We start from the raw sequence: 20,642 nt of genomic DNA, 5'->3' as shown, positions 1-20,642 counted from the left end.
CAATGGAGCCGACACGATAACGTTTCTTTTTTTGTTGGCGTTTAAATGACAGGGAGCTACAGTCCTAAACTGTTTTGTATAATAGCACATGAGAGGGCGTCTGTTATTATAGTATCTTCTGACTCAGACAAACACATTGAGATATAACTTTATATATATATAAATACACACACCGTCTCGAGCTCTCACGGCTTCCATGAGAAGTTATGCAATGCTCAAAAACAAACTATGATTCATCATAATCCATACCGAGGGGTTTTAAAGACTTGTCACTAAACATAAACGTATTAGTGGTCATTTTCTTATACACCCATTACTGGAACGACCTCTTGACGTCACCGCGCGGGGTCACGCGAAGCCGATTCGCGATCTCTTGAGTCGAATCTTTTCAAACTGAAAGTATACGAAATAGTTGTTCTTTTATATAAAATTATAAACTTTGTAAAACTGACAAGACATATGTAGTGTATTTTAGTACTAATGTATGCTATTTATATTTGGGCTCCAGTTGCCTTGACATTATAAATTAGGCTACATAAAATTACAATAAACTTATTAATGTAAGGTAATTTAGAAAACGTAATAAAAACAGCAATATGTGCCTACATATAGATTTATTACAGAAGATTTAAAGCATGTAATATGTCAAAAAGGAGATTTCACGGACCACCGGATGACAAAGAATCACTGAATCGGTTCTTAAACCGGTTTTTGATCCGAAAGAACCGATTCACATAAATTGGACTTTCAATCACTGCATTCAACAATTATACAGTCTGTTATGTTGTATTGTACTCTAGATTAGTGGAATCGCCAGGATTTTAGTAATAAGTTGGTTTATTTGAAATTCCACTCAATAAGGACAAATTAAACACACTTGAGGATAAAATTATAGGCTAACTTGTTTGTTGTTGCACTTGCAGTGACAGACGACAGTTTCGTCTCAAAAGTGTGCAGTACTAAGAAATCGGAACCCAAGGCTTTTGGTGCAGCTGCATTAAAAGTAGATAACAAACATGAATGCGCTGTTGATCCACTCGAGTCGGCTCAAAAAGGCCGTAGTGCTCATAACGTTACAAAACCGATGAATACTTTAGCACCCGATTGCTTGAAAGTGAACTTGTCCCGCCATGTCCCAATACCTAGTGATCCCCTCCCCCCACTTCCTCCCCAGCACCCCCCTCCTCTCACCACCGCCATCTTAAGTTCCCACCTACCTGAAATTTCCGAGCACTTTTCTTTTACTAAATTCTCGCTGAAGGAGTCGCCATCCGCTTCAAATCGTACTCAATCCGTGTTGAGACTATTCCAAACTGCCTCTCGGTACCCAGTGAGGTACTGGCAGGTTCGTAGGATCAAGTTAAGGACCGCTCCGAGAGAGACTGGGTCCGGAATCGCTGAATCTAGCGGTTGTGGGGAGGAGACTTTCGACGCAGCGAAATGGAGGAACGAGCGACTGCTGACCAAGAACAGACATCTCGCGAGACGTGCTTCAGCGCGCGCGCTGCACACATCTCAACCTTTACTGGAAATTCACCTGGTTTTAGATTTATTAAATGTAAATATGAAAGACTTGTTTGCACGTAACTTTAGATTATGTGTCAATTTTTTTAAAAGAATATCTCTCACTGTGTAACCTAGCTGCCAGCAGTTTGACAAGATACAACTTACTGATATGACATAAATCATTAATTTTAGAACAAATGAGCCGAGATACAATTTTTGATCTCATGGCTTATAGTAACGATTAAGTCTAAGATGTTTGGTGCACATGGAGCACTTAAATTAAAATAAAATAAGCTAAGTCTTGATATAAATCTAGGCAGCTGGCCCTGAAATTAGGCGACAATAACACGCCATTTATATCTACACAATGAATCAATACACTACCACACATGTAAATAACCATTTTTAATAATTAATCTTTGTGGTTTTCTTTTCCATGGGAGAGGGACATATTTAAATGTATAAAAAAAATTTGCTCAAATAATTAATCCAGAATGTCCTGTATCTCAAGAATCTTTCTAATCCTGTAGTTTAGCTGCAGGTACAAGATGTTCACTTCTTTTGTCCAGTTGACAGATGCCTCATTTCGCTCCGTGTTTGGGTGATGGTCGTGGAGACTTCCAAAGGCTTCAACTGTGGAGAACATAGACATAACACACACACCCCTCTCCCAAAGTATGAAGATATACAGTTCTCTGAACCACAGAGGCTGGCTTTGATACATCCTCAGTACACAGGCTTTAACGTAACCAGTATTTTGGAGCAATATCACTGTAGTGCTTTGCTGGACAATAATCATCATGGAGTCATTTCAACAAGTGAGTGCATTTGGTGAGACCTGAAACATGACATTATAACATAAACAGTGAATATATTTATTATGGAAGGTAATTAATGTGTTAACAATAATTATTACAAAAGCAATATCACTATTCTACTATGTTCTGGCCCAGCTCTTGTACAGAGTCAGACTAATGAATGGGAGACAGTTCTTTCCCTTTGAATTTTAAAATATTATCCAACAAGATGTACAATTCATAACTTTTTTTAAAGAATAAAATAAATCTTAAGTTCATTCTGATGATCATGGAAGTTGTCTGATGGATGACTTGAATATATAAAGCGGAATGTGGACCATGTGTTTCTTTTAATTCATACATTTCCCAACAGTGCTGATTCAGACAATGAGAAGTACTCGACTACTTCGGCAAGGGTCCGATTTCTCTTTCCTCAAATGCAAAGCCGAGGACCATACATCTACAGTAGGTTTTCCTTAAGTTCACCAAGACAAAACCAGTTCACAATTTTTGATCCATCACTCTTCAACACAACCTGTCTTCATATTAGTAGTAATGAATAGTCTTTGAACATCCACAGGCCTCTTTGTAAAGAAAACCCTACATAAAAACCAGGGCACAGCAAGAGAGTACTTTAATTGCACCAACTTAACCACAGTGGATAAATATATCAATCAGCCCTGGGAAGTGTCACCCTTCACTCCCCAGGTTGTTTCAACACTTGTGTATGGTCACTGAAGCTTAGCTCTTTTTGAGTGTCCTGCAAAATCCTGCCATTTAAGGAGCAGTTTCTTCAGCACAGCAGTTCTGGAAGCTCCTTGAGCTTTACCTAGTACTATCTGGACTCGCCGTCTTTATGTGTGGTAAAAAGGGCCAAGTCTCCTGCCCCACCAAGTCTGGGCCCACGGGGTGGAGTAGAAGATCTGTTCACAGACGGAATGAGAGGTGGTGGAGCCCCAACAGACAATGCCCCAACTAGACCTGGTGCCTTGGCTAGAATGCCATTAGGTATGTGAGAGTGTGAATGCAGAGGTCCCAGTCTAGAGAAGAGGCCAGGGTGATGTGATGCTTGTGCAGAGGCTGGTTGGAGGTGAGAGTGGGATAGCAGCCCTGTGTGAAGCTGTTCTAGGTGGGCAGCATGAGACGGGCTATGAAGGTGAGGTGCGGATAGGTGCGGATGTGGATGCATAGCAAAGTACCGCGCTCTCTCCAATTCTTCCCGCATTAACTGAGCACGTTGCTCATCATCGAATGTGTGGGACATCAAACCGAACTCTGGCCTGCCTACTGAGGATGAAGCAGAGGACATAGAGGTAGGTGCTTGTGGATGGTGCGGGTTGGTTGCCACAGCTGCCGCTACTGCAGCTCTCTCAGCCTCCAAATAACGCTGTACCTGCTGATGCTGGAGAAGTCTAGAAAAGCGTGGATCAGAGTGAAGTGCAAGGTGGGGATCTGACCTCAAAGCCAATACTTCCCTGCGTTGCTGTTGGTGAGCAGCCATATCCCTCCAATGCTCCCAGGGAAAGCTGTGAGTGGCTTGGGAATGACCTTGTGGAGGACCATGTGGATGTGGTGGGAAACGATCAGCTGCAGCACTTAATACCAGTCCGGCTGAGCTTCCAGCACCACCAAGATAGGGATCAATACCCCGTGGACGATCTAAGAGGGACAGAGGATGGTGTGAAAGGTGCGGAGTTGGTGGAGGAAGAGGCACGCCAGGTGTAGGTGTCAATGAGAGGGTTGAGGAAGGGGTGGATGGATGGTGTGGGTGCCGACTATTAGGCCGTTCAAAGTTGTGTGAAGGCACAGTGGAATGCGGTACGGAGATGGGCACTGGCTCAGGCTCCTCTTTACGCTCTTCTTTGACCTTGACTTGGGGGAGGAGTGACCCAGAGGTTAGACCAAGTGTAGGCTTGGATACCGGAGTTGTGGTACGATCAGGTTTCTTGACTAGAAGCGAACTAGAAGAGGCTGGACCATTGTTCTCTCGTTGCGAAGAATGGCTGGATTCTGTGCTGAGTGTGTGTGGTGGCTGTCGGTGAAACAAATCCAGAGGAGAGGGGGCTAAGGGGACGTTAGAAGGAGAGGTTGTGAGAATAGATGATGTTGAAGATCGAGGTCTGTCTGGTGCTGCGGAGGAAGCTGACACTGGTGCCCTGGAGGCAGAATGTTGTCTCTTGTCTGACTCCCGATCTCTTTCTCTTTCACGCTCTCTGCTTTGGCCATCTGATTGAACTCCACCGCCGCTCAGTGGGCCCAAGCCATTTAGAAGTGAACTGGGGGTGCTGCTGCGATGCTTGAGGGATGGGACACCAGGTGACATTCGCACTGACTGGCGTCCATACAAGAGACTGTCTCTGTGTGAAACAGTATTAGACCAATTAAGTATGTCAAGATGTGAGATGCGATACATAATTCACTTTTGATCTTAAGTCCACTTGAAAACTACCTAAAAACAACAATTTGTTATAATTTCATACCTGTCTTTTTCATCTTTTATCGGAGTAGATTCTCTTCTCTCCACATCCTTTCCTCTATCATCTCTCTTCTCTGGTCCTTTTGCCCAGGACGATCCAGAGGGGAAAGCGGCAGGGGTAACATGCAGATGATTCCATGGATCATGGGGGTTACCCAGTCCTCCAACTGCACTTGCAGAGGGCTCGGTCTTATGTCCAAAAACATTGGCAACTAAAAGAAAATGTATAACATTTGATTATTCTTTGGCTGAGTGTGAATGTGACTGATAAAATACTACTTAACCTCTGCAAAACCTTTTATTAAAATGCTTAGGAAATGTTAGAAAACCAACACATTCAAATTAGGAGCAGTGATTCTCAACTGGGGGCCACTGCAAACTTGGGGCCTGAAGATGAATTAAATGATTTAACAAGACAAATCAACTGAAAATCAAAATATACCGAGATAAAATCAAGGTTTTGAAAAACGTTTTCTTATTGAGAACCAGGAATCCCACCGGAAAAGCCATAAACTTTTTAACTGGAAAAGCCATGTAAATTGATGAAATCTTATAACTCCTTGGACACTTCTATAAATTAATATACATTTTCAAGTTATGTCAAGTTGTGAATAAAATATATATTTTTTTAAATCGTAATCTAGTAAACCACAAAAGTGCCTTAAAGTTGAGAACCTGTGTTAGAGTCATCCGATTAATACATATTCTTAATAAACAAATTAGCATGACAAACCTATCGTGGGGCTGCCTAGGCCTCCAAAGGCACCAGAACTCAAGGCTCCCAAAGAAGAGTAGGGGGATGAACGAACATATGGGTCTGTAACACGAAACCCGGCCATTAGTGATAAAATCAGCTAAACGCAGAGGAAATTATGCTCTACAAAGCTAGCAAATAAAGCAAGCCTGAAGAACAGATCGGCACAGAGCAACAAGAGCATCATGGGTAACATTGGCTTTTGATGCCCCTACTTTTTCAGAGACAGTCTCTTACCCAGATGCGCTGCTGAGGTGAGGAAAGAGGAATGGGGCGTTGATGGAGGCATGAATGGAGTGGAGGACGGATTGACTCCACCTGAGAAGACATGGGTCAACTCAGACAAAAACTCCCATAAATGGACTACCATTGAGTGTTGACATTAAGCCAAGTTTGTGCTTTATATTCTCTTTAAGCCTTTCTAATTTAGAACCCTTGTACAGCAGCACAGTAGTGTTGTAAAAATCCTTCAGTACTGCTGTCAAAGTGTTTTGTACCTGAAAACTGTTATTTAGGTAGAAACAACCCACTTCAATAGCTTTAAAGCAATCATAGCTTAAGAACAACCACAGGCTTATATCACCTGTAGAATTCCTAAATTGGTTGCAGAAATAAGTGTAAGTATAACCCACCAGTGAACAGGCTTCCTGGTCTTGTAAGATCAGGAGTTGCGGCATGGGGACCACCAAGTGGTCCTAGACCTCCTAGTCCGCCAATACCAGGGCCAGGGAGTCGAGGCAACAGGTCATTACGGAAGTCCAGCTTTTTTGGATCAGCATGCATAAGCTAAGTATGACAGCAACAGATAGGTGGTCAACAGGACTGATGCCACTTTAAAAAAAAAAAAAAAAAACATCTCTTAAAAGCAAAAAAAAAACAAAAAAACAAAAACAAAACAACAACAAAAAAAATGAAATATTTCAATCATTTTGTAATTTTTGGAACTTTGTTTAGTTCTAATTTTTTGCATTAGAACTAAAAATAAACACAGATAAACACAAAAACCTTGACTTTGTCTTGATGTCTTAGAATCATCCAAGCAACACGAACATGCATAGCGCACCATTTTCCAGGCTTCTGTAAAGAGATCATCCAAATACAGTTAGAAAAGAATAGTCTGCTAGTGATTTAGAGGTCAAAAACTACAAAAGATTAAAGTACTACAAAAGATTAAACTTACATTACTGACTTTTGGTGGTGGTGCAAATTGGTCTGTTAGCTGTGGACACAAACACCATATATTATTCTTAAGTCTCTATAAAGTTACGATTACTATGCATGATGCAAATATGCTTGATAGGGCATCTTTACCCTTGGAGCTTTAGGTGGAAGGTGGGTCGGTACAACTCCCAAACCAGCAGCCATCTCTGGAGCAGCTCCCTGAAGGGCAACAAGCTGTCAATAACAACAAACTATTCAAACCCACTTCATGGGCTCAAAATATAAATAGGACAAAATGTGACTGGATTGGTGCCAAACACTGGCTTTAACTCCATTAAAGTGGTCATCCTTACAAATCAGATTGTGCTTGAACTTGTGTGAATGAATAACTCTTAACATATTAAAATTTTCTGGCCTTAGAATATCTTGCCCAAAATATAAGCCATAAATTCTTCATGGTTGTGCCATCACAACAAAACACAAACAAGTGTGACCACTCATGAATATTAGCACCTTTAGCCTGTAGTACATATTACTGCTAAAAACAAATAGAAAATACTATTCTCTCCTTTTACCAACCGGAATGAACTTTAAGATAAGACAACAAACATACAATAAGTTTAACTTCATAGATTGGTCATTCATAATTCATTTAAACAGAGTCATTTCAAAGATATAGCTGAAAAATGGCCAATTTAAGAGAGAGTGGAAATTAATTAAAACTAAATTGAGTGGTTATGTCTTTGTTATGAACCACAAGCATTATTTTAATTCTGATGAACCTGAAACCATATGAAATCAATTCCCTATTTTAACATTATTATAAATTTCTTAAACTTCAACCAATTGATTTGTGTGATAGAAAGACTACATTTATAGTGAGGAAAAAATTATTTGATCCCATTTTTGAACATTTTGTACGTTTGCCCACTGACAAAGAAATGATCAGTCTATAATTTTAATGGTAGGTTTATTTAATGGTAGAATTACAAAAAATTCCAGAAAAACGCATTTAATAAACTATATAAATTGATTTGCATTTTAATGAGTTTGACCCCATCGCAAAACATGACTTAGTACTTGGTGGCAAAACCCTTGTTGGCAATCACAGAGGTTAGACGTTTCTTGTAGTTGGCCAACAGGTTTGCACACTTGTCAGGAAGGATTTGGTCCCACTCCTCTTTGCAGATCCTCTCCAAGTCATTAAGGTTTTGAGGCTGACGTTTGGCAACTCGAATCTTCAGCTCCCTCCACAGATTTTCTATGGGATTAAGGTCTGGAGACTGGCTAGGCCACTCCAGGACCTTAATGTGCTTCTTCTTGAGCCATTCTTTTGTTGCCTTGGCTGTGCGTTTTGGGTCATTGTCATGCTGGAATACCATTCCACGACCCATTTTCAATGGCTTTAATGCCCTGGCCCTGACGGTACATGGCCCCGTCCATCGTCCTTTTGATGCAGTGCAGTTGTCCTGTCCCTTAGCAGAAAAACACACCCACAACATAATGTTTCCACCTCCATCTTTGACTGTGGGGATGGTGTTCTTGGGGTCATAGGCAGCATTCCTCCTCCTCCAAACATGGCGAGTTGAGTTGATGCCAAAGAGCTTGATTTTGGTCTCATCTGACTACAAAACTTTCACCCAGTTCTCCTCTGAATCGTTGGCAAACTTCAGACGGGCCTGTACATGTGCTTTCTTGAGCAGTGGGACCTTGCGGGCGCTACAGGATTTCAGTCTTTCATGGCATAGCGTGTTGCCAATTATTTTATTGATGACTATGGTCCCAGCTGCCTTGAAATCATTGACAAGATCCTCCCGTGTAGTTCTGGGTTGATTTCTCACCGTTCTCTTGATCATTGAAACTCCACGAGGTGAGATCTGTCATGGAGCCCCAGGCCGAGGGAGATTGGCAGTTATTTTGTGTTTCTTCCATTTGCGAATAATCGCACCAACTGTTGTCCCCTTCTCACCAAGCTGCTTGGCGATGGTCTTGTAGCCCATTCCAGCCTTCCAGCCGGTCTACAATCTTATACCTGACATCCTTGGACAGCTCTTTGGTCCTGGCCATGGTGGAGAGTTTGGAATCTGATTGATTGATTGCTTCTGTGGACAGGTGCCTTTTATTCAGGTAACAAACTGAGATTAAGACTCCCTTTAAGAGAGTGCTCCTAATCTCAGCTCCTTACCTGTATAAAAGACACCTGGGAGCCAGAAATCTTGCTGATTGATAGGGGATCACTTATTTCACTCATTAAAATGCAAATCAATTTATAACGTTTTTGAAATGTGTTTTTCTGGATTTTTGTTGTTATTCCGTCTCTCACTGTTCAAATAAACCAACCATTAAAATAATTGATTAGACTGATCATTTCTTTGTCAGTGGGCAAACGTACAAAATCAACAGGGGATCAAATAATTTTTTCCCCTCACTGTAAGTACAAAGTCATTTATAATGCAACTTGTATTTCTTTATAATATTCATGGTAACACTTTGCTGTAAAAAGGCTCCTAGGTCGAAAAAAATAGTTATTAAGGTAGATGATAAATTTACATATGGTGTAGGATTAAGGGATCTAGAATATGGTCATGCAGAATAAGGCATTAATATGTGCTTTATAAGTACTACTAAACAGCCAATATGCTAGTAATATGCATGCAATTAAGCAACTATTTAATAGTGAGAATTGGTCCTTAAAATAAAGTGTTACCATACTTATAATTATCATTCATCTGAGTGATGACATGCATGCTAAATATTCATAGCAATGATGTAAGAACAACACTCTCAAACTGAAACTGAAATAACCATACATTACTGTTATTATATTATACTTTTTTACAAGAACACATCAATCTGCTACAGGAGGCCTTTATTCACCCCCAGAGATATTATCTCCCCAGGATCACTAGATATTGTGGTAATATGCAAGCACTCTGCACCTTAATTTAATATTTATACACCAAGTGTTAAGATTTTAATATTCAAAACAATGTCCAAGTAACAAGCAACTCTTACCTTAGGCTGAAAAGCTCCATGCAAAGATCTGAAAGGTCCAGTGGGCGGAAGAACGGGCACTGAGGGTGGGTACGGAGGAAAAAACTTTGTAGGAGAGAAGAAATAAATAAATCACAAACTAGAAGCATTTATGTGTTCCACAGAGACCTGCTATACAGACAGCAAATGTTAAAAAAAAAAAAAAAAAAAAAACTTACTGGGTTTCGAAAGAGACCGTCCATTTTGCTTGAATACTTATCAAACTGAAACACAACAAGCACAAGAGAAATGTCAAAGCGTGAAATTTCATAATCAGCCACTTTTTGAAACTAGCATCCATGAGCTACAGTTGACTCCTCACCAGTGGTGGTGCTGCAGCTGTGGGATGTAAGAAGTGTTGGTGAGTATGAGTGTGCTGGTGCTGGTGATTGTGCTGATGGAACTGGTAGGCCATTGCAGGGATGGACGTTTGGGCCTGGGAGGATCTGTTAGATGTTCCAGAACTCGAGCTTGACACAGATGGTCCTCCAGGTGCAGATCCAGCATTTGAGTCTGTTAGGTCCTGACAGATCAGATCCTGATCTATTAAATCAACGAGAAAAGAAACAACTTCATCTTTCTGAATACAAACATACACATTTCATTTTTATTATTTCATTGTCATTAAATAATGCTGCTAATGCAGTTAAGTTTTTAGCATTTAGTACTAATACATATAATGGCTGGTAAAGTTTGTTTTACCTGTTGAGGTGTGGGGTGACACCTGAAGGAGAGGTGGTGGTGGGGGAAGGTTGGGGGACGGTGTGAAGACAGCACCAGGACTTGGTCGAGAGGACGGTATTACTGTCCCCACACCACCTGGGCCTCGAACAAGAGATGCACTTGTAGCAGGAGTAGGTGGTCTGATTGATGAAGAGGAGGCTGATGAAGATGGAGGCTTGCCTGAGTTACTGCTCCTGATAAAAAAACGAATGCCACATCACATGTTTAGGGAATACAAGCCGTCTTTCATTTTAATAGACACATGCTTTTGCATAATGGCATAAAATGTGATACATATTGCAACTTTTTCTGAGCAAGAAGTGCATGTTAAGCAGAAAAGGAAAAAAAACAGCTTGAATTTGTGAGCGCGTTTAAGAAATAGATAATACCACAATATATTGATTTCAAAATCATTAATTATAAAAGTTAATAAGTCATATAAATTCCTTAAAATCTAAATATTTGCATACATAATTGTAACTACTTAAAATAATTATAATTGTGCTTGTGAGAGGAAAAATATTTATTAAATCTAACTGTGATCAGAATTTATCCATGAAGTTTTATATTTTTTTTAATAGATGTACACCCAAAGGTTTGGGGTTGGTAACATTTTTTTAATGTTTTTAAAGGTCCCATGGCATGAAAATTTCACTTTATGAGGTTTTTTTAACATTAATATGAGTTCCCCTAGCCTGACTATGGTCCCCCAGTGGCTAGAAATGGCGATAGGTGTAAACCGAGCCCTGGGTATCCGGCTTCGCATTTGAGAAAATGAAAGCTCAGATGGCCCAATCTGGAATCTTCCCTTTATGTCGTCATACGGGAAAAGGTTACCTCCCCTTTCTCTGCTTTGACCGCCCATGAGAAAATGAGCTACGACTGTGCGAGGCGAGCGAGAGACATCATGGCTTGCAAATGAGCGAAGCATTGTTTTTTGGCACTTCAGATCTGTTCTACTCTATGAACTGTCACATACTGTAATACAACTGAATGCCCAATAAAGCTGTTCACATTTACATATTTTCTGTTGTCATACATAAAACAAGTATAAATAGTAAACACGACCCATTAATAATACATATTAACCCTGAATCACTCTCACTATACTCCTTAAATCCTGATTTATAAATCGCAACATCGTCTGATAAAATCAATATACATCCAACTTACACTAAAAAGCGACTATATGCAGTGGTTTTGGCTATATTACTGTTTTGCGTCTGAGTAATAAACTGAGCATATTAACAGACAAATTATGTTCATATTTAAAAGTCCAAACAGCCTGTAAGCGACAAGTGCTTGGAAACGCTGTTTTGTAAATGATTTATTGATGAGTCTGCTGCTTTAAGGGTCGTTGCTCAGAACAGACGCCGAGAGAGGCGACACTGCGCCGGGAGAGAGACCTCGCGCTCGCGGGGTAGTACTGGAGATGATCTGAATAAGGTTTAAAGAAAAAAAAAAACAAGTCGCTAGGTTTGTTAATATGTACCCGTTAAATGAAAAAAGCCGCCAAAAAGGTCTGAAAGTTACTAAATATTGTTCTAAAGTCGCGCTCGTGTGTTTGAGACACGGGAGCTGATGGCAGCGGGCGGTGGATATTGTTGCGGCCCGCCCAGGTAAAGTCTGTGTGTGGGAAACACTGACCGTATGCAGACACAATATTTTAAACTAACCATCCGGAGACGGCCTGCTGTAGCCGCTGAGTTGCAACTTCTTCATCTGGTGCTTCTCCATCCGGATCAAGATTCTGGGTCAAACTGAGAAGCTTGAAGGACTGCGTGTCTACGAGCCATTGCGATACATCCACTGTCAACATTAGCGCATGGTACCGTGGCCGCAAGCTGGTTAAAGCCACATACCCACCCTCCACCTTGCCCTGCCTCTCTCCTCATCATTAGCATTTAAAGCTACAGACACAGAAATGGCACGTCCTAAGGAAAGCTCATTGTGGGACTGGCTCATAGTGGCTGAAATTCTGCAGCAAGGCTGAATTTCAGGAACGAGACTTCAGATACAGTACTAGGGACCACTTAGGCCTACATAAAAGCATCCAAAAAACAGCATGTCATGGACCTTTAAAAGAAGCCTTAATTATTTTGTCAAAAATACTGTTTAAAAAAAAAAAAAAAAGGAAAATTGTGAAATATTACTACAATTAAAAACAAGTGTTTTCTATTTTAATATTTTAAAATGTAATTTATTCTTGTGATGGCAAAAAAGCCATTATTCCAGTCTTCAGTGTTACATGCCCCTTCATGAACATTATTCTGTTGTTTTTTCGTGTCAAAATAACTGAGTTCCTTTGGAATTCCTCAGCTTTTAAGAACTGGGGACTTTCTCTGAGAGTGGGTGGAACTAATGTGCAAACGACAATCTCATTGGCTGGCGCTCACATATCATCCCTGTTTTGAATTCCGCAAATCAATTTGCGCGAATGCACACAACCTGATTAATATTCATGAATCCAGCAGCTCATTAATCCTTACTGCGTTTTATATTGTTCTTATTAGTAGAATTCATAGTATTATCTTACCAGTATTATTGTTAGATTTTTTTTCCCCATTTTTTTTTTTTTTTTTTTAGAAACACAGAATGACCAAAAAAAGCACCACCACCAGTCCTAAGTTTAGTTAAAATTACTAATATGCATTCATATATGGTTACCAAGTTTCAGTTCAAATAAAAAGCTGTGCCATTTAACAAACACAGACACACACACACACACACACATACATATATATGTGTGTGTGTGTATGTATATGTATGTGTGTGTGTAAAATAATATAAAATATATATATCATATCTATATAGAATATCAATCTGGCGAGTAAACAAAAAAAATTTACTAGCCAATGGCGATTCAATTGCCAAGGTGTCCATAGAGGGTTGTAAGATGAACCAAATAAAAGCAAAAAAAAAAAAATAGAAAAGTAGTACAGAAATGCTGTTACACTACACTGACCTGTTGTTGCTGTAGATTGGTTGTGACTTCCCAGGGAAAGGGAAAGGCTTGTGTTTGTGCTGTGGTGGGCTAGGATCATGGCGGTGATAGGGACCACCATTTCCATTACGCTGCTCTGGAAGGGAGTTGGAGACCGAGGCAGTGGAATGGGCTGCAAGGCTAGGCAGAGAGGATGAGGTAGAGACTGGCTCAGGGTAAGGCTGCTCCATACTCCTCTCCTGACTCCTCTCCAGGCCAGAGACCCGAGGTGTGACTGACAGAAGGGGTAGCGAGCTATTTGAGGGCAAGAGAGGGCAACCGTTGCCCGCAGCAGCGCTTGCAGAGTTGGAGTTAACTGCTGTGGAAAAAGAGAACCCTACAATGTAATGCATGTAATGCTCTTTTTCATGCTTTACGACAACAAAAATAGTCAAACAGTTTCATATAGGCTTTCACAAAAGCATGAGAAATATCTGAGTGGTATATAAATTAATCTGCATTTTAATTAATGATGAACACCACTGTCCAATTCAAATCCCAAAAACATACAAAAATATCATTATTCCTAGGTAATTCACCATCTACCAAAACAATATATACACCTAGGGCTGGGTGATAAAACGATAACGATATGTATCGCGATAGACACGTGAACGATATCAATAAAAAATGCGTTCGATAAAACGTTCAATATTTTTTATTCTTCGTCGGAAGAAAACAAAGGTTGCGAAGCAAGTTTGGTTGCATTAACAAAGGCATTCGCTCTCTGGTAACCTAGCAACGTAGGGAGTGACACGCTAACAGCCAATCATGTAACAGTATCATGTTTGGTTGCGCCATATCGTTGTCTCGTGTCTAAGTGCGCACGCGCGGCTGAGAGTGCATGTCTGCAGCCAGACCTGGCTGGTCTGCTGGATTCCTCTTCATAAGCAGAAAATGAGTGCCGCAGCAAGCGAGGAAATTGTAAATAAAAGAGAAAGTCAGCTCGCCAGTATGGCAGTTTTTTGGATATTATAAGTCTGACCGTAGTCAGACCAAATGTCGTCTGCAAATTATGCAAGACCGTCATCCCCGCCAAGACTGGTAATACCACGAACTTGATGTACCAACTTAAAAGCAATATCAATAATTATCGATATCGACCCATATGAAACACTGATATCGTGATACAGTTTTCAGCCATATCGCCCAGCCCTATATACACCTGGAACTGCCAGCAGACATTTACCTTCTCTTGTGCAGACGATGAATGCTGGCTCCATATTGTCAGAAGCCTAAACAATGGGGAAAATGTCATTATTGAAATAGTAAAATGCATAAAAATACATAAAGCAAATTCAAGAATAATAAAGATTTTTACCTTATCCCCTGATTCACTCTCTGTATCACACTGTGGATTAAAAATAAAGAGAAAGTTAATGCCTACATTTGTGTGGGGAAAAATGTAATGACAATTTCCCTTGTTTATAATATATCATTTATAATACACAAACAAAAACATACAATACCGTTCAGTTGGGTCAGTAATTTTAATTTTTTTCCCAAGAGAAAATAGTATTTGTTATTCAGCAAAGGATGCATTAAATTGATCATAACGGACAGTAAAGACCTTTACATCGTAACAAAATGTTTCTATTTTTTTTAATAAACGTTGTCAAACTTTTCCTGAATAAATGTATCATGCTTTACACAATACTATTTCAACATTGATAATAAATGAGAAATGTTTCTTGATGACAAAATCAGCATATTAGAATGATTGTGTGTCACCGACGACTATAGCAATGGCTGCTGAATTTAGCTTTGCCACCACACGAATAAGCTACATTTTCAAATATACTAATATAGTTATTATAAATTTTAATATTTTACAATATTATTATAAAATGTATTATTATTTTAAGCAAATAAAAAGCAGCCTTAGTGATAGTAATAACAGACATTCAAAAACATTAAACAATCTTAGCAAAAAAACTTTTAAATGGTAGTGTAAGTGAACAATATACAGTCAGGTCCATAAATATTGGGACATCGACACAATTCTAACATTTTTGGCTCTATACACCACCACGATGGATTTCAAATTAAACGAACAAGTTATGTGCTTTAACTGCAGACTGTCAGCTTTAATTTGAGGGTATTTACATTTACAACAGTTTGCATATGTGCCTCCCACTTGTTAAGGGACCAAAAGTAATGGGACAGAATAATAATCATAAATCAAACTTTCACTTTTTAATACTTGGTTGCAAATCCTTTGCCGTCAACTACAGCCTGAAGTCTGGAACGCATAGACATCACCAGACGCTGGGTTTCATCCCTGGTGATGCTCTGCCAGGCCTCTACTGCAACCGTCTTCAGTTCCTGCTTGTTCTTGGGGCATTTTCCCTTCAGTTTTGTCTTCAGCAAGTGAAATGCCTGCTCAATCGGATTCAGGTCAGGTGATTGACTTGGCGATTGCATAACAGTCCACTTCTTTCCCTTCAAAAACTCTTTGGTTGCTTTTGCAGTATGCTTTGGGTCATAGTCCTCTGCACTGTGAAGCGCCGTCCAGTGAGTTCTGAAGCATTTGGCTGAATATGAGCAGATAATATTGCCCGAAACACTTCAGAATTCATCCTGCTGCTTTTGTCAGCAGTCACATCATCAATAAATACAAGAGAACCAGTTCCACTGGCAGCCATACATGCCCACGCCATGACACTACCACCACCATGCTTCACTGATGAGGTGGTATGCTTAGGATCATGAGCAGTTCCTTTCCTTCTCCTTACTCTTCTCTTCCCATCACTCTGGTACAAGTTGATCTTGGTCTCATCTGTCCATAGGATGTTGAACTGTGAAGGCTTTTTTAGATGTCGTTTGGCAGACTCTAATCTGGCCTTCCTGTTTTTGAGGCTCACCAATGGTTTACATCTTGTGGTGAACCCTCTGTATTCACTCTGGTGAAGTCTTCTCTTGATTGTTGACTTTGACACACATACACCTACCTCCTGGAGAGTGTTCTTGATCTGGCCAACTGTTGTAAAGGGTGTTTTCTTCACCAGGGAAAGAATTCTTCGGTCATCCACCACAGTTGTTTTCCGTGGTCTTCCGGGTCTTTTGGTGTTGCTGAGCTCACCGGTGCGTTCCTTCTTTTTAAGAATGTTCCAAACAGTTGTTTTGGCCACGCCTAATGTTTTTGCTATCTCTCTGATGGGTTTGTTTTGTTTTTTTCAGCCTAATGATGGCTTGCTTCACTGATAGTGACAGCTCTTTGGATCTCATCTTGACAGTTGACAGCAACAGATTCCAAATGCAAATAGCACACTTGAAATGAACTCTGGACCTTTTATCTGCTCATTGTAATTGGGATAATGAGGGAATAACACACACCTGGCCATGGAACAGCTGAGAAGCCAATTGTCCCATTACTTTTGGTCCCTTAACAAGTGGGAGGCACATATGCAAACTATTGTAATTCCTACAAAGTTCACCTGATTTGGATGTAAATACCCTTCAATTAAAGCTGACGGTCTGCAGTTAAAGCACATCTTGTTCGTTTCATTTGAAATCCATTGTGGTGGTGTATAGAGCCAAAAATGTTAGAATTGTGTCGATGTCCCAATATTTATGGACCTGACTGTATGTATGCTTTGAAAGTCTGAACAAATTTCAAAGTCATATTTTTGGACAGCAAAGAAAAACACAAAACCCACTGGAAAGAAAACAACTTACAATATACCCTGTCTCCATTTGATTCCCAGATACCTGAAACAGACATTTGAAAGAGTCAAGCCACGGTGAAAAAAAATACAGAGTAGCAAATATGTAATTACATGAATGCAATAAAAATAAAACATAGATCTACATTTATTTTTGCCTTACATTATAAAGATAATAAAGTAATTAGTTACAGGCAGACATACAGGCAAGGATAAATAATTGGCTGATATTTGGCCATTCTGAGATACTGCATTGGGCGATAACAATGTACACTTTGATTAGCATAAATAGCCTTTCTTTTTAGCATTATTTCTTAAATTTATTAATTGCAATTTCTGTGGCCTTTGAATTCTATAACCACATGTAAATACAATGTAAATGTAAATCAGCCAAAGATTGCCTGGCTCTCCTAGCATCAGTACTGTAAAAAAACTCTTTTGACTGCTGCTAGAACAGCGAGAAGAATATTCACATGTGATGCAAATTTTGTTTAGACCAGTCACTGCATCTAATGTCCCCAACAATAAGGCTTTGACACTTCATGACTGCTCAATATTGAAAACTTATTTTAAAATGATCAATTGATTTATGTCACACTCTCATCCACGCAGGACTATTCTAGAAATGTATGTAGACATGTTTTTCATGGGCGTTTGCACATACAGGAGTTTATTTTTGGTGTTTACAGAACATTAAAGAGTTATGAAACTACGGCACTAACCTTAGCATCTCCCTTTCTCTTCAGTTTAGATTTGATTTTCCTGCGCTGCTCCCAAATGTTGGTGTACGTAGCAGGAGGTCCTTCCTCCGGCTCTGACAGAGGTCCTCCGTTTTCATCCAGGCCTCTCTTCCTTTTGATTCCTCTACCCATGAACAAGCCAGAACGTTCTGGAGTCTTTAGGGAACAGTCCATCTATCAAAGTAACACAGTACAACATGTTAATGCAACAAATATATGAGCTCTATACTGAGACTTTGCAATTTTAATAACTACCAAGTAGATATTCAGCATATTTTATACTGAAATTAAGATGATGCAAAACAGCTCAACTTCAAATATACATATTGTACTTCAGAACTTAATACAAGACTAGTCAAACCTCCAAGGCCTCCAGGCTTATGAAGCTGGCTATTGCGAAACCATCGATGATATCCTCCTCGCAAGACACCGATTCTCGCTTCCTCCGACGCGGAGGCCGGTGTCTGGCCCCGGGGAAGCCGGGTCTGCATTCTCCTCCGCTGGCACGGAGCAGTGAGTCTCCTCTGCAGAGTTCTTGGTCCGAGGCCGAGGATGGCGACGAGGCCCTGCGCTCAGCGAGATCCGCTCTCCTCCGCCGCCGCTCTCGGTCACGCTGCGAGCGGGAGCGACGGCTCTGCCTGAAGCCTCCGCTTCGACTGGGACCGTCCATGTCAATGTCCGACAAAGGCACTTAATAAAAACACACCCTGGTCCGGCCTGGTAGACTTTACAACTAATAAAGAATAAAAACCAGCGCCTCCAGGTCCAGTATTGCGGATCTCAGATGAAAATGTGGTTTAAGGTTCCTGTCTTATAATTTAATCGAGTCCAGTGGAGGCTGTATGGTGTGAGCACACTGCAGTCTGAGTACAGTCATGTCTGGGCATCACCGGGCCAGTTTTATCCAATAACACAGCGGTTATGAAAGCTTCTAGATATTCCACTTATTGTCTTTCTGTCAAGACATTGTCACTTTCATCTGAGGAAGAAAACAGGAGAAACTACCAATCAGTGGCGCAGTCGGGTTTTTAAAGATTCAACATGGCAGGTTAACTAAGAAAATATGTTGCTTTAATGCTGAAAGAGCTTATTTTCTACATATAAAATATAAACAAGCCTAAAATAAACATCACTAAAGTGAGAAAGTATAACTATCACGTTTTAATGCCATAAAGGAGAATAGTGTCTACTTCACAAGTTAGGGCTGAGTTTTCGTTTCTAAACTTTATTAAAAGGAAGATGATCAGCACAAAGTCCAATAGTGAGACAAAAGCAATCCTTTATAGACTAAAATATTTTAAATCAAGTGTTATTTCTGAATCTGAAGCACATAAATCGGTAGAGCGACGAGTTAAATCGCTCTCTCAGCTAGCACTAACGATGTTAGCTTGCTAGTTCGCTAACCTGGTTGGGATCGCGAATTAAAGCACACTCGTTTAAAACCACCAAAATCGTAACATTTTTGTTTACTGTACTATAAATGACATTATGAAAATTACTCGATTGTGATATTGCTAAATATTTAACGGTTATTATATATACAGTGTAAACACAACTAGGCGAGCAAACACTAACGTCACCACCTTATCACATATCAAATGTCATTTTAAAAGATCAATCATTAGTTTTACAGTGGTCTACATCGTTATTTCTCTCCTAAGACATCTGTCGAGGGGCCCATAGCTATTTAATATGACGATAAAACAAGCTAACCATGTAGCCTGTGGTTCGTTGACACCCCATCTTGCACTTCACATTGAAGGAGGAAATTAAACTAATTACTCAGATCAGTACACGAATGAAACCGATGAACGTAACACGACTTGTAACTACTAATAGTTTATTTACTGATTTAAAAACAAACCTGTAAGATGAATCAAGATACTAGCCTATTAACTTAGCTCTCTATGACGAGCAGAGGATAAAAAGGGACACTGTGTGATGGGTTTTAATCTCAACTCAAGTATAAAACAAATTACATTCTTTTTTTTTGCTTAAAACTAACCCGCTCTGTTTGGCTTCACTAACGATGCTCAAAGAAACGAACAAAATGACAACAATATTTCCAATCACACCTACCACTCGCGCTGTAAAGAGGGCCATTTTCCTCTGGCTTCTGCTTTCGTCCGAGCCTCCATTTAAAACGATAATAATATACAACAGGCCCCAAAGCCTCGGGCTGGAGTTGCACCGTCACGGATGTTGAGCGCAGCCCCGTCAGCGCAGGCTGGGCTCCTCCTTCCGCGGCCCGCTGTGTGATCCACTCGGTGCGGTCAAGCTGGAGATTTCGCCGGTGTCCGCAGAAGAAGCTGTTTTTTCCTCAAGCGTAACGTGAAAATGGACTTACGAAAGCTTGCTTTTCGTCCCGATCGTCAAAACGGGAAAAATGGATTTCTTCATTTTATTTGGGAAGCTGAGACATACATGAAGCCTGGGTGGATAACCCGTAGCAGTCAAACTGCATTGTGTGCTTCTGTCGGGTTTTCTTCCTCTGTTGATTCGCTCAAGGCAGGCGGTGCTGGATGCGATGACAATACTGCCATCTACTGCCACTGAAGGGCACGAGCGAGTGTAATAACTTCTCAGCTGTTCTTGCTGCCCTAATGATCATAAAGCACATTTGTTCTCAGCATCCAAAACAAGTGGTTTTAATGTTAACACCGAGATGTTTGTTTAATTTAAATTATATTATCAACTTTGCTTGAAATATATGTATAAATAACCAATGTAAATACCTATTGTATTTGCTTCCGGGAAAAAAGAATATATCAACAGAATATACAGAATATATCAACACTGCATTG

General features: G+C 40.2%; 2 protein-coding genes across 3 annotated transcripts in view; both read right to left on the bottom strand.

Moving 5' to 3' along the window:
* The window catches only part of LOC306852686 (uncharacterized protein), a 39,021-nt gene extending 37,607 nt beyond the window's left edge, over nt 1–1,414 (bottom strand). Inside the window, exon 1 of one of the 2 annotated variants that reach the window (XM_079389720.1) lies at nt 1,218–1,414. The gene's annotated coding sequence lies outside the window, so the exon portion shown is untranslated. The remainder of the gene's footprint in view (nt 1–1,217) is intronic. The other variant, XM_079389719.1, reaches the window with a different exon arrangement.
* A 483-nt stretch (nt 1,415–1,897) lies between these two features.
* LOC306852687 (fibrosin-1-like protein) lies at nt 1,898–20,331 on the bottom strand. Its single transcript, XM_079389721.1, has 19 exons — nt 19,918–20,331; nt 18,200–18,817; nt 17,821–18,012; nt 17,112–17,144; nt 14,755–14,784; nt 14,623–14,668; nt 13,416–13,752; nt 10,430–10,644; nt 10,050–10,270; nt 9,907–9,951; nt 9,710–9,793; nt 6,845–6,913; nt 6,714–6,752; nt 6,539–6,610; nt 6,166–6,319; nt 5,771–5,851; nt 5,513–5,596; nt 4,784–4,991; nt 1,898–4,660 (listed from the first exon to the last, which is right to left on the bottom strand). The coding sequence occupies exons 2-19, from the start codon at nt 18,506–18,508 to the stop codon at nt 3,139–3,141; spliced, it is 3,741 nt and encodes a 1,246-aa protein (XP_079245847.1). The 5' UTR covers nt 18,509–18,817; nt 19,918–20,331; the 3' UTR covers nt 1,898–3,138.
* Nucleotides 20,332–20,642: the final 311 nt, after the last annotated feature.

The sequence above is a fragment of the Barbus barbus genome (genome assembly GCF_936440315.1).
Source record: "Barbus barbus genome assembly, chromosome: 32".
In the NCBI taxonomy this organism is placed as follows: domain Eukaryota; kingdom Metazoa; phylum Chordata; class Actinopteri; order Cypriniformes; family Cyprinidae; genus Barbus; species Barbus barbus.
Note: the sequence above shows the minus strand (reverse complement) of the source record. Positions and strands in the feature narration are given on the sequence as shown.